This window comes from Emydura macquarii, unplaced genomic scaffold (assembly GCF_026122565.2).
Source record: "Emydura macquarii macquarii isolate MOO-44397 ecotype Brisbane River unplaced genomic scaffold, CSIRO-AGI_Emac_v2 contig_450, whole genome shotgun sequence".
NCBI lineage: Eukaryota > Metazoa > Chordata > Testudines > Chelidae > Emydura > Emydura macquarii.
In genome coordinates, this window is record NW_027130587.1 from 6618413 (window position 1) to 6641972 (window position 23560).

General features: G+C 45.6%; 1 protein-coding gene across 2 annotated transcripts in view; it reads left to right on the forward strand.

Moving 5' to 3' along the window:
* Nucleotides 1–23560, forward strand: part of SPNS2 (SPNS lysolipid transporter 2, sphingosine-1-phosphate) — a 151948-nt gene that overhangs the window by 108319 nt on the left and 20069 nt on the right. For both annotated transcript variants that reach the window (XM_067537879.1, XM_067537880.1), the window contains exons 8-11: nucleotides 435–624; nucleotides 1723–1788; nucleotides 8871–8969; nucleotides 21316–21479. In XM_067537879.1, coding sequence (XP_067393980.1) covers nucleotides 435–624; nucleotides 1723–1788; nucleotides 8871–8969; nucleotides 21316–21479 — 519 coding nt within the window. The remainder of the gene's footprint in view (nucleotides 1–434; nucleotides 625–1722; nucleotides 1789–8870; nucleotides 8970–21315; nucleotides 21480–23560) is intronic.

Sequence of the window (23560 nt, forward strand, 5' to 3'; positions counted from 1 at the left end):
CATGGTTTATCAACCGTTTTGGAACAAGCAGCCTTCTAGTTTTTATTCTCACCATCACATGCCCAGTTCCTCGGTAGCCCAGGAGTTTGCCATGGGTCGCTTACTAAAAAGCAAGTTACAGTATTGCCAGTGCCAAGCATTCAAAAGTCATGAGTCAGGCTGTGACGTGTCTGTGCCTAGGGCAGCCCACCTGAAAATGCTGAGGTCAGGGTAGGCTACAAAAGGCAGCCTGGTACCTTGTGTACCTTTCTTCTCTTCAAGGAAAGGGAGCTTAACATTGACAGTGACAAGGCCTGTATTTTTAAACCCACAAAGCCAGAGCTGGGGTTCATATCCTGTTACCCTGTATTTTCCCTGCTTGTTTGTGTATGAAGCTTGGCCACATTCGTGCGTAACTGAACAAATAATCCTCTCTCAACATTTTGTTTTAATAGTTTGATCTTCGGAGCAATCACCTGCTTCACTGGTTTTCTGGGTGTGATCACAGGGGCTGGGGCAACCAAATGGTGCCGGTTAAAAACCCAGCGAGCTGACCCCCTGGTCTGTGCCGTCGGCATGCTAGGGTCGGCCATCTTCATCTGTCTGATCTTCGTTGCTGCCAAGAGCAGCATTGTGGGAGCCTATGTAAGTATGATGCATTCTCTGAGTAAGTGTATGCCATCTCACCTGCACACTGTCCACCAGGCTTCTTAGAAGATCGGTGTGCATCCTGCCATGCGATGGGGCTCAGACACTGCTTTGTGCTTGCCTCTCTTCTGCTTGTCCTTCTTTCTTTTGCTCATTGCTGACTCAGCATTACCGTGCTGTATTTGGGGGCAAGATGGCATTGAACCATTTTCACCTTTCCCATCAAAATCTCACCAATAATTGCGTAGGTTAGACACCGGGATTTAGCTCATGTGCAGAAATCCTTTGTTCTTCTCCTTTGTTCTGCTTTAGCCAGGTAAGGGACTATTGCCTTAGTCCAGAATGCATTGTCCGTAATGGGAAATCTATGGTCACTTTTATTATGAGGATTCTGTAATGATAGTATAGTTAAGTTGCAGTTACATGGTGGCTATCCTTTTTGAAATCCGGAGTTGCCATTTAATTGATATGATTGGACAGTTTGCTGTGTGACTGAGGAAAATCCCAAGTACCCGTGTCTCCCACATCCCAGGCAAGTGCCCTCATCTCTGGAGTATATGCACTATTAATACTATAGTATTAATACTATAGTGGGGTAATCGTGTACTGATACACCTGTTCTGTGGTTAGAGAAATTCATTCCCAGTTTGCTATGTGACCTTCAATACTTAACCTAATTGCTAGAGAAGCAACTGAGTTGTGTGTCCCGGGGAGTGCCATTGAACACAAACTTTGTTCCTTTTCAGAGTGGCTCTAATGACTTCATGTTTTGAAGCCGGGAATCCACCATGGTGTACACTCATGTTGACTTTTCATGTTAATCTCTCACTGAAGATGGCATACTTTTGCTTAACTGTTCTGTAGATAATAAACAATGTTTGCTAAAGGAGACATGATCCTTCAGGGTCAGATAAAAATCTATATATTTGTAATGTGGTCTGTTGTGAACATTAACAAGGGACTTATTGTAGATAGAAGCCTTGGAGTAAGTTTGAAATAAACAAACAGTATAGGAAGGTTTATGGCAGTTGATTATTTCCCTGTTGAGTTTCATGTGACTAAATCTTGCCCTTTGTATGTATTTTGTTATGACAGATTTGCATTTTTATCGGAGAAACTCTTCTGTTTTCAAACTGGGCAATCACAGCTGACATACTAATGGTGAGTCTATGCTCTCAAAGCATCTTTCCTTCTGGCAAAGTCAATACAGCTTTTCAGATTGCAAAGGACAACCTGTGGGTGTTCACAAATTCCTTTAAAAGTGTAACTCCAACTCCATCCTGTTTTTTCTTTTTTGCTAAGAGGGAGAGAGATGTATATCCTCCCTTATCTTCCTTTTGAATGTCAGTTAGGTGAAACCTCTGTAGAATTCCAATGGTGCCCTGAAATTCTAAGGAATTGTGCATGGAGTTCAGTGAGAGCTCATGAATGGGCTGCCCATTGGCCGGTTTTACCATCCAGAATTCCCACACTGGCTTTGTTTAGTGATAGGAAGTAACCCCCCCGCAACACAAAGCCAGCCACTACTTCTCTGTCTGGCTTAGCCCCAGGAAACCCGCCATTCAACACATACACAATAGAGTATCACCTTGGGGTAAGGGGAGGTGGAAAAATACAAAAGTTTTGGAATGTGTCCATTTCTTCCAAGAGGAAACACTCAAGGTTCTTTAACACCATGTCCCTCATCTTCCATTTGTTCTCTGCATAAAGCATTTCATGCCTCTGTGACTGGAAAGCTCTATAGCATTGAGCTTCTCCAACTGGCTTCTGCTCTGAATATGTAACACTTTGCACATCTGTAGCCCCTTCCATCCAAGGATCTCGAAGCATATTGATCCTCACAGTGCCATTGTGAGAGAGGTTATTGAACGGTGTGTTTTACAGGTGGGGAAACTGAGACACAGCGAGTTTACAGGACTTGCTCAAGGTCACATGGCAGGTCAGTGGCAGAGTTTGGAACAGAACCCAGTCCTGTGCATTAATCACTGGATGGCATCCCATACAGTGCAGGTCCCAATTCTTCTGTCCCTCATAACTGTTTTATGGCAGTGTAACTCCATATAGGGTTATTCCTTGCTTACACAAACGAAAGTAAGTGGAGAATCAGGCCCACTATTTCTAAACATTAAGGCCCTAACTCAGCAAAGAATTTAAGCTTAAAGCTAAGCACATGCTTAAAGGCTTTGCTGAATACCTATGAAAGTTAAGCACATTATTATTGATTTATATTATCATAGCCCCTAGAAGATCCAGCCATGGACCACGACTCCATTGTGCTAGATGCTGTACAAACAGAGAACAAATGCCTGTGTTGGTCTGTCTAAGCTATTTGTATAGTCCCTAACACTGTAGTACCTGAGCACCACACACTCTGTTATGTTGATCCTCACAAACTCCAATGAAATAGGGCAGTGCTGTTATCCCCATTTTACAGACCGGGGCCTGCAGCACAGAGAGACTAATTGACTTGCCCAGGTCACACAGGAAGCCTGTGGTAGAGCAGGGATTTGAATCTAGGTCTCCAAGGTCCCAGGCTAGTGCCCTGATCACTGGACCATCTTTCCTCTGTGTTAAATCAGGGGCTAAGGGCATTGTCCTGCTCCCTCGTGAATCCGTGGGAATTGTGCGTTGATTTCAATGGGAGTGCAGGATCCTGTAGCTTTTTAATAGATTTTCTGGTCTCTGCAGTCTGCTTTGTATGAGTCGAGGGGGCTGTCCAGGCGCCGGGAGGCAGAGGGGCTCCACCAGGCATTGTACAATACCGTGGCTACTGAAGCATAAGGAAAAACCTGTAAATAATAATAATAATTAAACAAAAAAAATCAAAAGAAAAAAAAAGACTGGATCTTAAACTCAGTTTGTTTTTTGCAGAGACACTGCTGGTAGGCCCAGGCATTGTCTCAATGCAAAAAATAAAACAAAAAACCCAAAAAACCCACAACAAAAAATTAACAGTGAAATAATTGGTAACTTCTAGATTAAAAACAAACAAACAAAAAAACCCTAAGTGAAGCACAGAAAAGAGAACATAAAATAATATCTAAATGATTTTTAATAATAATTTTAATTGATATAGACTTTTAAGCCACTCGTGCAGTTTGCTATTTAGACAAATGAACCGTCTGTAATAGACAATCATGTCCCGGTTTAATACATTATTAGTGTGAGAATGTACTTAAGAACACTATACAAATAAATGTGAACATCCATGTGGATCAGTACTAGCCCACAAACAGAAGAGATGGTCTGCAGTGCATTTATATTACACGTGGGTCTTGAGAGTTCATTTAGTCAGACAGTAAGCGAGAACCAAGATTATAACCATGTTTTATATGGTTTATAACAGCTTTATAACAGTTCTAGCCAGCAGAGAGGTGTGTAAATGCTCCAGCTGGGATTCACTTTAAACAACACCCAGTAGAAATTAATTTGCAACGTATTTATTTGGTGAGCTAGTAACAGCACTTTGCAGATCTATGGTGCCTTCAGTTTGAGGCGCTCCAAGCATTTAACAAACATTAATGACATGAGATTCCTGTGGCAGACATAAATCTTGTTATCCTGTTTGTGCAGGTTTCCCATTTGTTCCAATTGTGCAGGTTATCCTTTTGCGACATCCATTCCCCCTCCCCTCCCATTTGAATTTTGCTTTCCTAGCTGGGCTCTAATGTGTTGCTGCTTTGTTGTCTGTTCCTCCTCCTCCTCCTAAACAGGCAAATGTCTTTGTCTGCCAAAGCTGCTTACTGCTTTTGAGTCCTGCTAGCTTTCCATGGTATCTGTTATAACTTCACATCACCTAACTGGTGGTTTGAGGTGAAAAGGTAAAAGCCACAAGAGTCCATGCAATAGCTCCATGTTACTTAGAGGATGCAGGGGGTAATGTTGCTGTATGCCACATGGTAATGACTCAGGGTTTGTCACATAGGGTGCTACAGTCTTCAGCACTCCTATTTGCTGGGCTGCCTTTCTTTTTCCTTGCGATGGCTAAGCATGTCCTCCTTCCCCCACTCCCTCACTCTGCAGGGGAGGGGCAGGCCAGCAGTGAAGACTGTAGAGGTGGCAGCTTGCTCATGCAGTAACTGGGTCATTCTGAAGCTGAACAGAAGCCACACGGGCTCCCTCTCCAGCCTGGGCTCTTCAGACCCTCTCACCAATTGGACCGTGCATTTTCTTAGAAACTAAAGAGAAAAAACCTGAAACAACAGGCATCCGTTTGGTTCTGAATCTAAAGGATAAATGTCTCGGGTGCTGTTGCCCCTGGCCGTTTCTAATTTCATGCTTTTTACTTGCAGTCTTAGTAAGCAAACATTATTCTTTTATTGTTCAGTGTTTTGGGCCTGATGCAAAGCCTACGGAAGTCAGTGGAAAGGAATCCCATTGACTTTTGAGTCAGGCCCTTGGGAATGGGAGCTCCTAGAGTGGTTGAACAGCTCCGTAACTCTCTCAATAGCCAGATCAGTGGTGGCTCGTGCTTCCTCTGGCGTCTGAAACAATTCAACACGGAGTATCCTGGGGATTTCTGTGAGTCCTAGAATGAAGACCAAATCAGCAGGAATGCTTTAAAACAGTGGAATGTATTTGAAAGCTGAGGAGTCAACACCATCATCTATTCTAGAGGTTATGTCTTTGGCGTGGGAGCCCTACATGGGAAGGACGTTTTGACCTTAGCTATGAGCCATTCATGGTTAAACTGAGCAAGGACGGCACAAGTCTGGGAAGAACAGTTCTGCCAGCTCCACTAGGAGAGTAGAACGTCAGTAATAAAACCACAGCCTTTCCGAGCCACTCTTTAAAGAGGCGAGGCTCACCCCAGAGCAGCTTCGTCAGCCTCCCTGCACATCCTGTGTGATGTGAGCCACCCAACCTGGAGGCAGGGAGATGGGCCAGGACGATCCCACATTCTTCCTCTTGGCCGGTGTGGCAGTTCCACCTCCAGCTTCCGCGGGGACATTCTAATTAACCAGCCTGTGTGTGGTTTGAATTCAGCTCTATTTTAATATTGAAATCCCAGTTCAGATCTCTAATTTACTGCTTTCCTTCCTAGGACAGTAGCTAAAGTTTACTACCAGCTATTTCCGCTCTGTCAAAATAAAATATCCTTTAAGCAGGCATAACTGGTTTTTTTGCCCCCTAACATTATTTAAGGGAGGAGAAACAATCTCATGTTTCATTTGGTTGCTGTGTAGTATTTCTGTCAGTAGGATTTTAAGCTAGACACACAAATGTATTTGGCATTATAAAGTCAGTCTGGTCTTAGCCATCAGTAATTTCATTAGTTCATTAGCCTAAAACCTTACTGGAAGTTATACTGCTGTTTGCAATGCTATATTTTTTTAAAAGAACAATTAACGATCAAAACCCAATTAACCAAGACAAGAAGCACTATTTGCCCCAAATGGCATTAATTTACTGCTACTCATTTATCAATAGAAAATTCTAATGCCTTTAAAATTGTTCTTTTGCTGGAAAAGGATTGCCTTATAGCTAAAGCATAGGATTCTGAGTCAGAAGAGCTGGGTTTCATTCCCAGCTCTGACAATCACCTGCTGTTTATTACAAATAAATATATTTTTAATTGTTTTTAGCTGAAAACTCCTTCTCTGCTCAAATCTGACTCCTAAAGAGTAGAATGTGACTGTACCTGCTCAGAGTCACTCTTATGGCAGTTCCCTGTAGCTCCTGTGCAAATTGGGTAGGGGTGGGAGAGCTGGAGTTCACCTATGTTTCACCAGCCCAGATAGCACCCTCGCACTCTGTGTTGTCATCTGGTTGAGGGTGTTGTGTGGTAGCCATGACTCCTAGCTTCTGTTGCCAGCTCTGCCATTGTTTCACTGTGTGACCTACTGTATGTCTTTGTGCCTCTGTTTGCCTACCTGTAAAATGGGGATAACACTCATTTGTGTCACGGGAGTTCAGTGAGGCTCCATGTTTGTTTGAGCTCCTTGGATAGAAGGGGCTATGGAAGGCACTGTGTATTATCAGTGTGATTAGGTTGTTGCTCAGGAGCTGACTGACCTTTGTGTTCCTTTTAGTGGAGTGCTGCTGCACTTCAGCCGTGTCACAGAACGTCTGAGTAGTACGCTGCATCAGTTCACACTGGTTATGTTTGCAGCTCCATCACAGCCATGATAAAAGAACTCCCCAGGTGTTCCTGAGGAGCTGGGGCCAAATCACAAGAAACTGTGGAGCAATTAGCTCCCTGAAATCCAGAGTAAATAAATTAGTGAAACAGAAACAAAGTCATTCCTAATATTATGGCATGACACCAGGCACATCAGCAATGAACCATGCTAGGAAAAGGTCCAGAAAAGAGCTACAAGAATTCCTTGAGGTCTAGAAAAACAAGAATAGTAAATAATAATAATAATACTAATAGTAAACGATTAAAGCTCAGTCTGCTTAGTTTATCAAAGAGAAGTTTAAAAGATTTACAAGAGCCTATGTGAGGAAGAAATTTCTGGTTGTATAGACAGCGCTTTCATCTAGCAGAAAAAGGCACAGCAAGATTCAATGGTTGGAAGCTGAAACAAGACAAATTCAGGCCTAGGGATGTGATGGATGTGATTCCCCTCTAGAAGAGATGCTCTTTGCTCTAGCTCAACCAGAATTTATGGCCCTGATGCAGAAATTGCTGAGGGAGGTTCTCTGACCTGAGTTATGTAGGAGGTCTGACTAGATCATCATAATTGTCCCTTCTGGCCTTAAATCTATGATTCTATGATAAAACTAAGACCCCTCCCCCCCCCCCCCCCCCCCAACCTTCTAGACTTTTATCATTCTTTCACCTTGCTGGCCAGGGCTTTGTTTTCTGTAACTTCCAGCACCAACAAGGAAATAATTATTCATGTTCTCTCCATTGGTGATGCTGAGTCATGTTGATCTTGCTTGTCATCGGGTCAAGGGGTCATGTCCTTTTTACAGGCGTGTAGAGGTAATGGGACACCTTCTTCAGATTCCACAAAGGGCTTATTTTCAAGCAGTTTCCCTAATGAGTCACTGTTACGTTTTGTGATCTTAATCAAAACGCCCACAGAAAATAATAATAATTTCAGACAGAGTTAGAGCTGGAATGTGTTGCCCTTTATAATAATGTTAATAAAAGGTTATAGTTTAAAAACCAAAATATCTCCATTATTTATTGTTTGTCCACTGGCCCTTGCTATGGTGCTCACTGTGTAGAACAAACGCTAAACTAGGTGCATGCCCCAAAAAGCTCACATTCTGATTGTAGATGTGTTGCAGTGAGTGAGAGTAACAAGTAAGGTGGGGGCTGGGGAAGGAAGAAAAGTGGCTAGTGATGAGAGCACACTCTTATTCAGGGGCTCTGACAGCTCCATTGAAGCTAACTATAAATACTGTGAACTCAAGAAGCAAACACTGTCTGTATCTTTCTCTGTTTTTGAGAGGCACTGGGAGAACCTCAAACTGTAAAGCTCTCGAGCAGGAGTAAGCGTTTACCACCAGACAGAATATAGCCAAAGTTCTGATCAGCCGCACAGGCATCTGAGTGGGTATAAAATCTACTAAACATTCCTAGAAATCACCCAGGGAAATTCCCGTTCAGATACGGCTCTGTTCTGTTAGAGATGAGCCTGCGCCACAAAGTTCAGAACCATATCTGAGTCTCACCAAGCTTTGGGTGTGTTTCCATCCAGAGTTATGGGGTCAAGCCCACTGCTGAGTCTGGTGCAGATAGAAAAGGGTCTCTTCCTTGATAAAGAAGATCCGTGTTGCCCTATAAGAAGCAGCTGCTGCTTATTTTTGTAGGGAGGCTGGGGCATGTGGCTTGACCCCATTCTGCTGCATGGGTGAAATCCTGGAGGATTCTTGTCCCCTCCTTTGTATTCTCCTCCTCAGGCATGAAGGACTCTGCTGTCATGGAGTAAGTAGGGGGAGTCAGCAGGAGGTGCACACCTGGGAGCCCACTTGTTAGCCACCTTGGTGCTTATGGACCAGAGAACCTCCTTTGCTGACCGTCTGCAGACTAGAGCACTAGGGGAAACCGTGGGGATAGGAGAGGTCCAAAGCTGCCCTGGCCACCTGCGGGACTGCTGTGTATGTGGAGCTGGAACGAAGCCTCCTTCACTGCTGCCACTGAAAGCGTGGTGGTGGTTTTCCTGCTCTCTCCAACAGCAAGAGCATTCAGCCTGGATCTGGGGTTAGAAAGGAACCCAGCCGCACAGCGATGGTTGGCAGGTTATTTATTTCACTTTCCTTGTGTATTTTTCCCCTTCTCCTTGCAGTATGTGGTTATCCCAACGCGACGCGCGACCGCAGTGGCCTTGCAGAGCTTCACTTCGCACCTGCTGGGAGATGCTGGCAGCCCTTACCTGATTGGATTCGTAAGTGCACACTCTGGGTCTGAGCAGGGGTTTGTGTGCGTGTGCTGACTTGGTGCTGGTAACAGGTACCACATTGAACCCCCTTGTGCTTATCCACAGAACAGGAACCACATGGTCGACAGCATTACAAGCTTACACATGCGCACACAGTACAGGTGATGCAATCCTGGCCTGGTGGGATCATTTGTGAGAGGGCAGGTCAACCTCTAAGTCCATCCAGTGCAAGGAATCTGTAAGGGGCCCATCAAAGTGTCTAGGCAAATGCCAGCAAGGGAAACAGCATGTGACATGGACATGTGTCCACTCTGGTAGTATTTTACAGTCACGCTCAAAGGTGTAAATGATTACACAAAATGCAAGGCTGTGGGTGTGTCTTTTATTCTTATTCTGATTATGGTGGTTCTTAGGACTCCCAGTCATGGTCCAGGAACCCATTGAGCTAAGCGCTGTACAAATGCAGAACAAAAAGACACTCCCTGCCTGAAAGGGCTTACAATCTGAAAATTTTCCCCATTGAAAATGTAAGAACTAAGTAGCTTCGTGGAAGGAAAAATTTCTGGATATATTGGGCCAAATTCTCTGCTAGTACAACTCCGTCTTCAATGCAGCTATGTCATCAGAGAATTTGACCCACTGCCTTAAAACGCTAAGCCAAATTCTGCTCTCTTACCCCAGTCTAAATCTTGAGTAGCATTGTCAAAGTTGTGACTGCAGTTACTCCAGATTTACAGTGATGTGACTGCGATCTGAATTTGGCCCATCACGTGATAGACATTACTGTTAGGCTAGTACTTCTAGCTGAGACCATGGCTTTGATTGAGTATTTTGGATGTCCCCTGGAACATCCCGTGTTACTTTGCTGTGTGGTTTCTGTTGTTAAAATAGTCATTTCTGTTTCATCAGTCTCACAGCCAGTCAGGTGTATCTTGCACCCACTGCAGGGGGCAGCCGCAGAAATATGATACACATTTATACTGTGCATATAGTGCTGTGCACCACCAGTCTGCCTGGGGCTCTGTACGACATCCTGCCGCATGGGGCTTACATGCTAAAAGACGGACGCAGAGAAGACAGAATGTGCTGGGGCACTACGAGAAGGGAAGAACTTAGAGTATAAATAGATGTCATTTTACTTTACTTTACTTGTAATTTCATCTGATTATTAAATCAAATCTTGTGGGCATCCCGTCGAGTTCTAGAAGGGATTTGAATGCGGAAAGGATGATAGTTTGGCAAACCAGGGATGGGGAGAGGCTGTTCTGTGGAGGGTGGGCAGCATGGCTATTGGGGTGGGAGAACGAAATAAACAAGGCTTTGAAGCTGGCGTATGTGGTGGGGGCGTGGGAGGAAGGTGGTGTAAGAGACCAGGCCTGCTATGTAGACTTGGATTTATGTTTGATTACACACATGCACTATTATGCCTACCAAATCTCCCAGAAAAAACATTCCCTTCTCCCACTTCCCATTGTTTCATAAAAGGGACATCCTAGAGAGGTGACCAAGACCCTGAAATGAATGCAGTTAGCCTTGAAAGTTACCCAGGGCTGCCATGTGCCACAGACTAGACAGGACTTTGGTTTCATAAAATAACACGCCTTACTCTACAGTATCCACAGACTGAGTGAGCTCTCTGTTACCGAGGGATGCCTGCATGCTGTGTGATTAGCCCTGGATTTTCTCTGGCCCTATCTTAGTTGAAGATTTTTTTAAAAAATAATGATTTTGATTAGTTTGTGTCTAACATGGTGGCTGTAGAGCAGTTCTCGTTTTGGAGGAAGACTGTTCCAACAGCAAATAAGAGGGGATCAGGAGAGAAAGCTTTCAGACTTCGTGGGAGGTGCATCAGAGTCCCGGGCTCTGCAGCCCTCTCTGGCCTGGCCTGGCTGACTCATGGTCCCTGTGCTGTGATGGCTGAAAGGTCAATTGGTAATTTTTCAAATGGGAAAGAGCAAATGTTAGTAAGAGCCAAAACGTGAACAGTCGACGTTGCTGCTGAATCTGAGGCATGGCAGCAATTTATACTGTGGGGAGACCTCCAGTGAAGCTGCCCCCTGGAGTAAGGTCCTAAGTGTTTGACAAGACAGGATTTTCAAGGCACCTCCGGGAGTTAAACATCTAATTCCTATTGGCTGCCAGTGGGGTTTGGGTACTTACTTCCCTTAAGCTTCCTTGTGAGCCACAGCCTAAGGACATTAGCCCAATTTGCTGCTGGAGCAGGGTGATCATGGGTGGCTGTAATTTGCAATACGAAGGTTTTACTGCTTGCCTAGCACATCAAGCACTGTAAATTGTTGCTGTTGGACGAATCCCAAGCAGGGGAAGGCACCATTGCCCTTTTTCTTTGGGTGAAATGGTTTCAATTCCTCTATTCCTACGTAGTCTTTTTAAAGAGCTTTGCAGTAAAGTGCAGAATTGATGTCAGCCCTGTTGAGCAACATAGCGACACCCTGTGCTCTGGTCAGCGCCACGGATGGCAACGTGGTTTTTCCCTTAGCACTTGGCAGCCGAAGCTCTCTAAAGCACTTTGCAAAGGTGGGGAAGTGCGATCCCCATTTTGCAGATGGGGTGACAAACTGAGGCACAGAGCAGTTAACTGGCTTGTCCAAAATCCCCCAATGAGCTGTGGTAGTGTGTGTTACAAGCTTCCCAACTCCCATTCCTGAGCTCTGATCCCTAGGCTGCATCGTTGCAAACCTAGTAAGCATGCATGGGTGTAACTGAGAACAGAATTTGGTTCAGAGTTAACTCCTTACATGCTGGAGCATGGCAGCATATTTCCCCGAACTAACCTTTTTCTTAGCTCTAACCAGCCATGTCTCTGCTGCCATCTGCAGATGTATTATTGGGATGAAGCAGTGCTTCTGGGTGTGTGTGCGCGTGTCTATGCCTGTTTTCACTGCGGTGGGTTTGCGGTATTTCTGTACGTAAAAGGCACTTTTCTTTGGCATACTGACATGACCCTTTGATTCAGGAAAATCCAGTATGGACAGACAGCTCCCATGGTGTCAGTTTCACACTCTTTTCGCTCGCTCACTAGTGCTGTCAGTCACTTCCTCTCTGAGCACAACCAGAGCTTTCCTCTTTCCTCCTCTCTTCTGCTTCCAGGCCTGGCAGTGATGGTGACCAGGGGTTTGCACCATGCTCTTGTCTTTGATCTGCGAGGGAAGTTTCACTCACTGACACAAGCTGTCCGCACTGCTCATGCCTCCTCTGTTTACCTTGCAGCTTTACAGAATTCCTCCTCCTCAGCATAGTCAGCCACCCACACGAGGGAGCTTCTCCCATCAGCATAGAGCATCTTCACCAGATGCGCTGCACCTGCGCCGATGTAACACTTCTAGTGTAGACCAGCCCTTAGTTTCTTTATTCTCACTCAGCCAGGTTCCTCCATGCACTCAACATGCTCCACCATCTCTTCCTTCTCAGAACCCACTCTGCAACCCGGAGCAGTTGTGGGTCGCTTTTCTTTTGAATGTAATTAAGCCATAAGGACTGCTCTTGCGCACTCAGAATGAGGCTCTCTGTCTCTCTCATGAGGTGTCCTTCTACAAGCCATGAATTGTTAATCTTTGATCGTTAATGGGTTTAATCTCTTTCCACCTCTGTCCCTGCAATGGTTTCTGTGTAAATCTTTCAAGTCTTTGGTGATTTACAGTCTCCTTTCATTTGTACTTTCTTGGGCTGGGGTGCACACTTAACCATCACTTGTTATTGTGACAAGATGATCTTTGACTCTGCCTGTGTTCTCATAAATTTTGATAGTGAATTCTTCATTGTAAATTGCTTCCTCTACAGACCGTTTTCCTCCATCTCACTGTCAGATGTACATTCTTATCCACCTCTTGACTGATATTCATTACTTTGTGTATTGCCAGGAGCTTTCTTGTTCAGATGTCAATTTTTTTCTTCTCTTGATTCCATGGTGTTCAGTTCAGCAGTGTACCATACTCCTCTATGGCCCACATATTAAAGACTTGATAAAATTCTTCGAGTTTTGTCATTAGAGTAGTTCTTATTTTTCTGTAACATTCTTTCTTCACTTGTTCTTTGACTACCTTGTGTTGTAACTCTGACAGTCTTTTGTAGGGGTCATGCTGAGAGATATCTTGGATAGTACCTTTGTTAACTTGTATGCCATCTGATTATACCAGTTTACTTCTTTAGAGACGCTGACTCACGTTTAGCCAACCCAACCCATAGCTTTGGAGCTTCACCAAACTTTCCTACTTCTCACCAATCTCTGTGACTCCTTTTGGGATCGATCATCCGTGTGTAACAAATGGGTAAAGTGGCGGTTGCTCTTTGCTGAGATGCAAAGCACAGTTTATCTCATGGAGCATCCGTGTCAGCAGCAGAGCAGCATTGCTACCACGGGCAGCATTGGTGCTGAGGAATCCCCTTGAAAGATTCCTCTTTTAATTTGGAGAGCCAGTAGTCATTTTTATTATTCATGTTCTTGTTAAAGAGACTTCAGACCAAAGCATCCTGATGACAGCGTGTGACACCCCCACTGTGCATCATCCGAGAGGGCACTGGGCTTCAAGACCTCATCTAGAGTGCCCTTCTCCTCTCTTCACTTAATTGGAACATGTAGCATCAATGGCTGGTTGCTCCCACTGCTAACTTCATTTGAGTCCCTGTGCTCTGCACAGCCTCCTCGCTGTGGAAGCTACAGGCCTGAGATTCTGGGACCCAGGGGTGTGTTCATTTTCAATACTGGAGCTTCGTTTATCTGGCTGGATGACTGCAGTGTCTGCAGAAGGCTCAGTGCCCTTTTGACCAATCTGCCCCCAGAACACAGGGCTGCAGTGATTAGAATGTAGGTGACCTCGTAATCAATTGTAGGCAAATCTGAGCTGTTTTGTTATTTTAAAAGAGCTTTGCGTGACTGTGAATAGTTCCTGGAAAAATTTTAGCCCTAAACCTGCACTTCTCACCTCTCACCTCTACCCCAACTCCATTACTTGAGTGGATTGATAAACTGGATCTAATGAGCTACTTAAGTAGCAAGAATGCTAATGACTTTCCTTTAACAAGTAGTTAGCAGAACAGTGTTAATTATCCGTGGTGCTGAGTTGCACAAAGATAGATATGCAGCACAAGATCAGCAACATAGCTAAGGAGAATGAGAGTAAATGCAGAATTTGGGATACTTCTGTAATGAAACTTATAATTGGAGCTGTAGGTGTCTCGGTCTTTTTGGCCTGGTTTAAAGTGGCCTCATTGCAGATTAATTTTTGAAGAGCTTTCTGTGATCTTAGCCACGTACATGAATATTTTTAAATACAGGTGGAAGGTCACTTCATGGCAGAACTGTTTATACAAGAGGTCTATCATGCAGATCAAGAGAGCTATTTTGGGGCTTGTCTACACATGAAAGTTAATCTGGAAGAGGGTAGGGTATGAATTTAAAGTGGATTAACTCCATGTGTGAATGCTCTGATTCTGGGATGAGTGCTGGTTATTCCAGAATAACTATTCCTGATTAACTCCTTCTGTAGACACTCTTATTCTGGAATAAAAATGCTTTATTCCAAATTAATTTAATCCACTGTGGAATTGGATTATTCTGGAATTAAATTCACACCCTACCTTAATCTGAATTAATTTCCCGATGTAGAAAAGCCCTAAGAGTGCCTTATTCCAAATTATCTTAATCCACTGCATTAAACTAATTTGCAATAAAACAACTTTATTGCAGAATAAGAACATTCTCACGTGGAGTTAATCAGGAATTATTCCAGAATAACTCCTCCTCTAGACTGACCCTTGATGTAAAATCCTAGTGGAGCCAAAGCAGAGCCAGTTCTTATCTCAAAGTTAACATTTTATACCTGCAGTTTGCCTTGACTAGATACATGGAGGTAAAAATCTACAGTGTCTCATCTCCACTAGGATTGCTGTCTCGATATAAAAACACACCTTTATTTTGCAGTGAAGACATAGTCATTAACAAACAAGGGACTTGGGTAATGGTTTCAAACTTTACCTCTCCCATTGTAAAAGGTTGGGTTTTTTTTCAAAAGATGTTAGTCCAGGGGATTTGTTGATTTAAAAGGGCTTCACAGGTCTAAAATCTCACCACAACATGTTGGGGTTAAAGCCCATTGTCCTGTGATTTTAAATCAAATATGTTAAGGGATAATGATGTATTTGCTGAGGGCTTGTCTACACTACAGATGCTACAATGGCACAGCTGTGGCACCATAATGTAGATCTTTGCTGTTGGGTTTTTCCACCACTGTAGCTAATCCACCCCTTTGAGATGCAGTAGCTAGGTTGACAGAAGAATTTTTCCATCAAGCTAGTTGTGTCTTCACTGGGATTTAGGTTAACTGTCTCTCAGGGATGTGATTTTTCAACACTCATGAGTAAGGTAGCTAGGTTGATCTAAATTTTAGGTGTATCCCAGCCTGAGAGGAGTAGTGCAGTATCTTAGAATCACAGAAGATTAGGGTTGGAAGGGACCTCAGGAGGTATCTAGTCCAACCCCCTGCTCAGAGCAGGACCAACTACAACTAAATCATCCCAGCCAGGGCTTTGTCAAGCCAGGCCTTAAAAACCATTCAGAATGGCAATTCCACCACCACCTTAGGTTTCCAAATTGTGGTCTCCAGAGCACTCGCTAGTGACCTGCAGAGAGCTGGGCTGCTCACCTGGTGCTGGCTGTCATCCTTCTTCCTTCTGAAAGCAACAGAATTGATGGGAGGGGAGGGGGTGAAATGAAGAGCAGAAGTAAAGTGTGAGATGAACTTGAATCCAAAAAGGACCGAACACTTACCATGCTAAAACCGGGCTACATGCCTTCCTAATATCACTTTTGTGTAAGCCATTGCTGTAGCAACGAGAGGGATGTCTCGTAAGTAGGAGTGGAGGGGAGGTGTCTGCTAGACAGTTTCTCTGTCGAGATCTGACCCACCCTCTGTAGAAGCTTTGAAACGTCCCCTGCACTAGGACACTTTCCAGGTAGTGCTGGAAGGGCAGTGCATTTCGTGGGCTTTCTTGCTTGCAGAGTGGAATTCAGTTTCTAGTGATTTTCTGCTTATGATGGATCAGCTCCTACTTCCTAAATGCCATTTCCTGTTGGGGGCTGATGTATTTGCCATTAGCTTGTACTGATCAGTGATGCTGTGCTTTGTTTTTAAAGATCAGATTAGAAGAAATTTTTCTGTTTTTCTTTGGTCTTGTCATCCCATCATGTATTCCTAAGGACCACTCAGCTGCTGGTAAAAGAGGTGACAGTTCGGAGAAGTACTGGGTACAGGCAATTATAGCACGAGTTACCAACCATGGCATTCAAAATGTGCAATAACATTCACTCTGCCCTTGCAAGCTGGCCGTGCTTATTCTATGTATGTCTGCTTGGGGGAATTCCCTGTATTGTGTCTGGGGATGTAACTATCACTTGACCGGAGGGATAGAGTCTCCCAAGATGGTACAGAGTGGTGTAAAGTACAGCTCTCCGCACGCGCCGGGACCCTCTTTCTGTGGGGGAATGTTGCCCCATCTTGCCCTCTTTCAGGAGCTCCACCGTGGGAGGGCAAGCTTTACTGGCAGTGCCTCTTTTCCAGCCGGCACTGCCCACATTTGGGGCTCTTTTGGGTCCTCTGCCAGCTTCCATGGCAGAGGGGAAGTTGCAACCTCCCCCGCAATGGGCTTTCTACTGCTAGGAGCCTTCCATCGAGTCTGTGCTGGCAGATGAACTAGGGAGTAATGATTAAAACAAGAGCTGGCCAAATGGATCCAGCTAGCAGGATTCCTGCTGTACATCTGCCCAGAGAAGCAGTGCTAGGATCTGTTTTGTTTTTTTTTTTTTTTTATACTATCAGTTTTTCCACGCAATAATGTCAGGTTCTGGTCCCTGTTGAGCTCAGAGCCTTTCTCACTGAGCACAGAAAGCCCAAGTCTTCCTTGCTTTGGTGATGCTGCTTGCCAACTGGTCCCATTTGTTTTGCTCCCTTTTTCTGCCCATAAAATCAAACTGTCTTAGCTCTAATGGCCTGTAAGGAGTTAGATCCTTCACATTAGTGCTCATCTGATTTGTCTGACTGGATTTGGCACTGCCTGCTCCGGAGATATGTTGAATACTCTGCCTCTACCACTGACAGCTATGGGAGCTGTGGGCGCTCGGCCCTATTGAGAATCAAATCCTTTGTCCCCAGCATCATGCCACTTTTGCAGTGGAGTATCGAGGGCGGGAGAACGGGGGGTGCTGACTTGTGGGGGGGGTGCAGGAGGCTCTGTCCATCGTGAAGGCCTGGCCTGGAGCACACTTGCCCAGCGCCGTCTCAGATTGAGCAGTCTCACCTCCTGGCCTGGAAGCGGGAGCAACTGCCCCTCAACCTCCTGCGCACCCCTCCCCCTCCCCCTCCCCCCCCCCCCCTTGTGTGTGTCATGACGGGCCGGCCTGGCACCCTCCCCCCCATTTGAGCCGGCACCGGTCTGCGAGGCTGGAGCAGCGGGTAAGTGCTGGGCCAGCACTTCGCGATGGGCGAGGGGTGCAGGAGGCTCTGAGGTGCACCCCTCAGTGCCTCCCCCCGAGCGTTGTGAAGGGCTGGCCCAGTCCCCCTCCGCAGGCTGGGGGGTGAGGCCGCCCCATCCAAGCCGGAGGTGGGCTGTGGGGGGCAAGGCGGGCGCCACGCTCCAGGTAAGTGCGGGGATGGGGGGCGGCAGAGCCAAACCTGCATTTGTGCCCTCCCCACACCTCATGCCCCTCCTTCCCTGCAGGTACAGATTCCCCCTCCCCAGGGCAGCTGGGGGGCGGTACCGGGACCCTTCCGCCCCTGCCCGGGGAGTGTGAGGCCTGGGAAGGGGGCACAAATGTAGGCTTGGTCCCCAGGCACCGGAGACCCTCCGTACACCACTGCATTTGTGCAGGAAATCCTTTTTTCTTCTGCAGAACAAAATGCAGGTTGGGAAGAGGGAGGCAGCTCAGCCACTCCCTGGTATCCAAAGAGCACATGGGACTGGAGTGAAAGTGCAGTTCCCAAAATGCAGAGCTGCAGAATACATAGGGTTGGCTGAGTTCTTGCACCAAGACTGTGTGGTGAAAGACAGGTGTTGGCATGGTGGTGGGTCAGTGGAGAGGAACAGGTGTGGGGAGGCCACCTTGGTATATGTGTTAGTTAAAGACTATTTCAATGTAACAAGCTACATTTAGCCTGAAATGTCCATGTCCGCAGACAACGCGACTGGTGAGCAAACGCATCTGGGAAGTGAAGCTGAGGTTCTAATGCTTTCGGCACTGCTGATTTGTCATGTGACTTGGACTAGTCACCTGACCCTTTAGAGGTTAATACCAGCCCATCATGGAAACGGGCTTTGGGATTTTTAAGTGAAAGGTGCGTCTGAAGGGCAAAGCATTAATTGTTGCTATTACACATCGAGAGGCTGCTTCGATGCCTAATTTTAGTACACAATGTAAAACCAGGGAAATGTTGATAGTTGGGTATGCCAGGGAATAACAACTACAAATGAAGGTCCCTGTCTCTTGGCCATGTACTGCCTGCATCATGTGGTCTGCTAATTTCCTGAGCATTTATGCTCTTCACATTCTTGCCGTGTAGTTATTTTTTTTAAATGTCTCACAAACTAACAGCCACTGCATTTGCTTTTCAGTAAAGACTAGTCTTTACAATAACCTCCCATATAACAACTCTCTGATTTCCTATCTGCAAATTATACAGGGCTGCAAAACCTCCCTTGGCTACATCCCAGACACTTAAATTGCCTCCTTTCTAGGACAAGAAATGGGACACACAATTTTGGCTACAGAGCTTTAGGTCCAGTGTATGCCTAAAACTAGGTTGACCTAGTGACGTTGCTCAGGGCTGTGAAAAATTTCGCACCGTGTGCAACATAGTTAGGTTGACCTAGCACCCCTGTAGACATAGCGAGGTCAATGGAAGAATTCTTCTGTTGACCTAGCTTCTGCCTCTCGGAGCGGGGGATTAACTGCATCTACGAAAGAACTCCTCCTGTCAGTGCAGGACACGTCTGCACTACAGTGCTGCAGCTGCACCGCCATACTTGTGCCACTCTAGTGTAGCAAGACCCTTAGATTTTGAAATTAAATTCTTTGTGGGTGCAGTTTTTTCACTTCTGGCCAGCGGGCAGATTTCCATTCCCAGGGAGAAATCCCTCTCCGTTTGTAGGATGGCTTGAATACTACAGTTACTGAAACTTTCCACCGTCTGCTTCTGGTAGCTCCCTCGTTAAAGATGTTCCTTTTGCTAGACAGGTTTCATTACTAGCATTTGGCCAGATGCCCCTTTGTACATTTCTTGACATTTGCTTCTCCATAGTAGACACTAGTCTGAGTGGTATTAGGAATATTAAAGACACTGAGTTCAATCCTGCCACTCCATTCATATAGATGGTGTATAAGGCCATGTCTACACTTACAAACTGTACTGAGACAGCTGTGCTGCTGTCAGAGCACTCATGCAGCTGTGTTATGCCAATGGGAGCGCTCCCGTAGACATAATATAACCAGCTGAATGAGTGGCGGTAGCTATGTCGGCAGGAGACACTCTTCTGCAGGCATAGCGTTGTGCACACAAGCACATATACCGGCAAAACTTACGTTGTTCACAGGGGTGTTTTTTTCACTCCCCTGAGCGACAAAAGTTTTGCCGACATAAGTGCTAATGTAGACATGGCCTAACTACATGACCTCTTTAGCACCATGTGCTACAATTTCAATGAAGTCCCCATATGTCTATGACCTTTTATTTTGAATGGTCTCATCTCCTGAAGTGCCTCTTATAACAGCTCTTACTTGCTGCCTCGCCGTGTTTGGCTGCAGGGCTGTGAGTTGGTGATGCCCTCTGGGTATCTCCCACTCAAATCAGTTAATGTCTTTAAATTTCAAACTTCAATGTCACTTATTACTCTTGGTTTGTGCTTTAAGCCAGCTGTTCTTGTTACAGAGGAGCCTGCTTCATTAGCAATAGGTGAAGCAAGTTTTTTTGGGGGGTGGATCCTTCCTGTACAACCATTGTCTGTTCCTAGAATTGAAATGTTGGTTTTTTCAGGATCTGTATATGTTCATATAGTTTGGAAAGAGTCTGGTGGGTCTCAGTGCAGGTTTCAGCAGGTGTCTACAGCACAACATTGTTGCTGTATTTGGCACTAACTGGCCCTCTTGCCAGCAGTCTCAGCAAAAAAAAGCCACAGATCAAATGGGCACTAAGATTTAAATACCCCCGTTTCCAGGGGATTATATTGCTACAGCTCTTGCCATGTTGGATTCAGAGCTGGAAAAGCTGATGTGTTTACTAGATCATTGACCAGCTAATGCTAAGATGATAGAAATATGTTACATAAAACTGCATTTTAGCAATCAAACTTTCCAGAAGGTTGGGATAAAGGAAGTCACTCTACGTTGTATTTCTGCATTGCCTGTCACCCCAGATGCATGCACATTGTCATATAACCAGGCCATTTCATTGCTGAAGTCGTGCCACCTCTTCAGCAGAAGGAGGCAGCTGCTCAGATTGGAAGCTGTTTGGGGCAAGGCTCTTTGTTCTGTGTTTGCACAGTACCTTGCACGGTGGGTCCCTGATCCATGACTGGGGCCCCCTAGGCACTATGCAAGACAAATAATGGGCACAAGATATAACAGAAGGGGAGAGGACAGATAAATCCCTACTCTTAGAAGAGTGCTCTATGTCCATGGAAAACTGACAGGACCATAGCTTTGACAATGTCTGAAAGTCCTGTCTCCTCCTCTCCCCCCCGCCTCCCCCTGCACGCACGCGCGCGCGCACACACACACACACAGTTAAGTTGCATGGAATTCGATATATCTACTGCTGGAGGGAAGATAATGTGTAGGTATGACCAGCCCTTACAGAAATCTCTGCAGGTTCATACTTCCCCACCCAGAGCAATGTATCAAAGCGCTGCAGTGCAGACTTGCTAAGTCTTGGTTAGCACATAGGTTAGCTGCTCGCTTATTCAGATGCCAAGGCAGTCAGGGGGAGTGTGTGTGTTTGGCGGGGTGTGTGTGTGTGTGTGTGGTGGAAGGAGGAGGAAGGAAGGAAGGAATGTGGGAATAATAATAAGGCAGGCCAAGAAAGATAACCCCTTGCTGCAAATGTCACCAGGACTCCTGAGCGGAAAATAGTGGTGTGTACAAAAGAGGTATCTTAAGTCACACAGTGGACGCAAGATATTTAACAAACAGAACCTCCAAGCTGAAATCTCAGCCGACATGTTCAGCAGGCAGGCATCTAAGGAAATACGTTCCCTTGCCTGTAATGAAGATAAATCCCACTCTGCATCAGGCAGTGCCTGGTGTTATAGGTAATGTATTTTTTCTTTTTTTTCCCCTCTCTCCTAGATCTCAGACCTAATACGACAAAGCACAAAGGAGTCCCCGCTCTGGGAGTTCCTCAGCCTGGGCTATGCGCTCATGCTCTGCCCGTTTGTCGTCGTCCTCGGAGGGATGTTTTTCCTGGCTACGGCCCTCTTCTTCCTAAGTGACCGTGCCAAAGCCGAACAACAGTGAGTAACCAGGCAACCGTGAGTGGGGGAGTGATGGGAGCATGTTATCTAATACCACTGTTAAGTATGGACTGCTTCACCAAGCCCTTCCAGGTAAAGGATGTGTTGGGTTCTTTGTTAAGAATCCCAGTGCAGCAGAGCACATGATGCCACAACAGGCACTGGGAAATGGTTATGCTGGTTTTGAATCCTTCACAAGTTTCTGCTCCAGGGGTTCTCAACCATGGGCTGCATCACTCTGGGATCAGCATCTGATTTTAGACTTCAGCCTCCTTTTGATCTTTTAATGTGTGGGTGTGTCCAGGGGGTATTAGAATCCTGGCCATTTGGATTAAAATGGAGCATTGCATGCTGGGAGCTGTAGTCTCTCATGGCCACCTCTCCACATTAAAAGAAGAGGATGAGCATGAACCACATTGTAGAACTCAGTGGTCAACTTTTAGCTCATGGTTACGCAATTGGGCCACTTTTGCACTACTCAGCATGTGAAATAGACAAAAGGAGCAATTGCAGAAATGAAACACATTGTGTCTGTATGCAGGGGCGGGGAGATAATCCAGTCACTGTGTGAAAGATAGTCTTTCCTGCTTCCTAATTACAGTTTATTTAAAAGAAAAGAAACAAAAAGCTATGTGTTTTTCAGTAAGGAAACCGATTCCAATAATTTCACTGTTGGCAACTACGGTAACTGAGAAGACACTTCCACATGACACACGGTTTTTGGGTTAGTCTCTTTCTTGTAATCCTGGCGCAAGAATATGACTATCTGTGTATTATGTTCATTGCTGAGAATACTGGCAGTGCTTGGGCCGGAGTTTGCCTGAGAGTAGCCATTGTGTTGCTACTGCCTGTTAAGAAGGAGGTGAAGTTATTTGCTCTACCAGAGACCCCATCTGCTCTAAGGAAACTTGAAATGGTGCATCTCCATTGATGTCGACACGTTGCCCTAATGCAGCCTATACCTTGATATGGTTTGGGATGACGCTGCCCTGGAGCCAACAACAGTGCAGCACATCGGCATTAGGGGATGGTGCTGGTGCAGTAACACTGATACTGTACACCAGTTCAAATCTCAATGTAGTCCAGAGCCTTAACAGGGCCAAACGTGTGTCTCTGTCTACAAGCCAGGCTAAGGGAAGGGAGGAAATCCTGTTCTAATTTAAAAATCCACGTGTCCTGGCATTACAGGATATGAGAAATCTAAGAGCAAAGTGAGGTGCTGGAAGGCGCTCAGTGCATCCAGCTATTCATATGTATTCACATTCTGACTCACAGCAGTTCATACCTGAGCATGAGTTGTGCACATGGCCAGCTGGATCTCTCTGTGGTGCTGTACGCAGGAATAGTTCTGCCGTTCCTTTTCCTTTTTATTAGCACCTAGGGATCAGGGGCCCTTTTTGCTAGGTGCTGTGCAGACAAGCAGTAAAAAGGCCCCAGAGAGCTCACAATCTGGATTATGTCAAGAAGCAACAAGTGACTGAAACAGCCAGATGGGTGGAGAGGGAAGACAAGATGACAGTGAGCCAAGATGTCATACATTAAGCAAAGGTCACTGCTGCTTAGATTATTTTAAAGGCTCTGTCCATGCTTCACCTGTAATTGTGGGAAGGGACCTCTTCACAAGTTGTCTTTTAACCGGTGTGTAACACTTTTCCAAGTGGTAGGCTGGACAGACCGTCATGTCCTCTATAATTGAATCACAGCCTTGCACTGTCAGAGACTTTATCCAGGCTTTGGAGACACAGTTTTGTCCTCCCCACGCTGCCCCTTTCAGCTGTGTGGTATCCCATCCCCTGACTCTCAGAGTCATAGAGCAGATGGTGCCTAAACATGAGTCAAAGGGGTAATCACTGTGGGGATGCGGTGAGGTGAACAGATGCTTCTAATACAGCATTAGGAACTCAGGCTGGCTTTTATTACCAGGGGGGCCAGACAGTCCAGTGTGGTAACTGGATTTAATAACAGAACATTGCTGTGCTATGAGTTTAAAGAAATCTCATTCTTCAGGGTGGTTGGCAGTGATTCAAGGCTTTGCTTGTGGGCCCCATCTCTGTTGTTAGAGCAGCTAGAGGTGCTGAGCA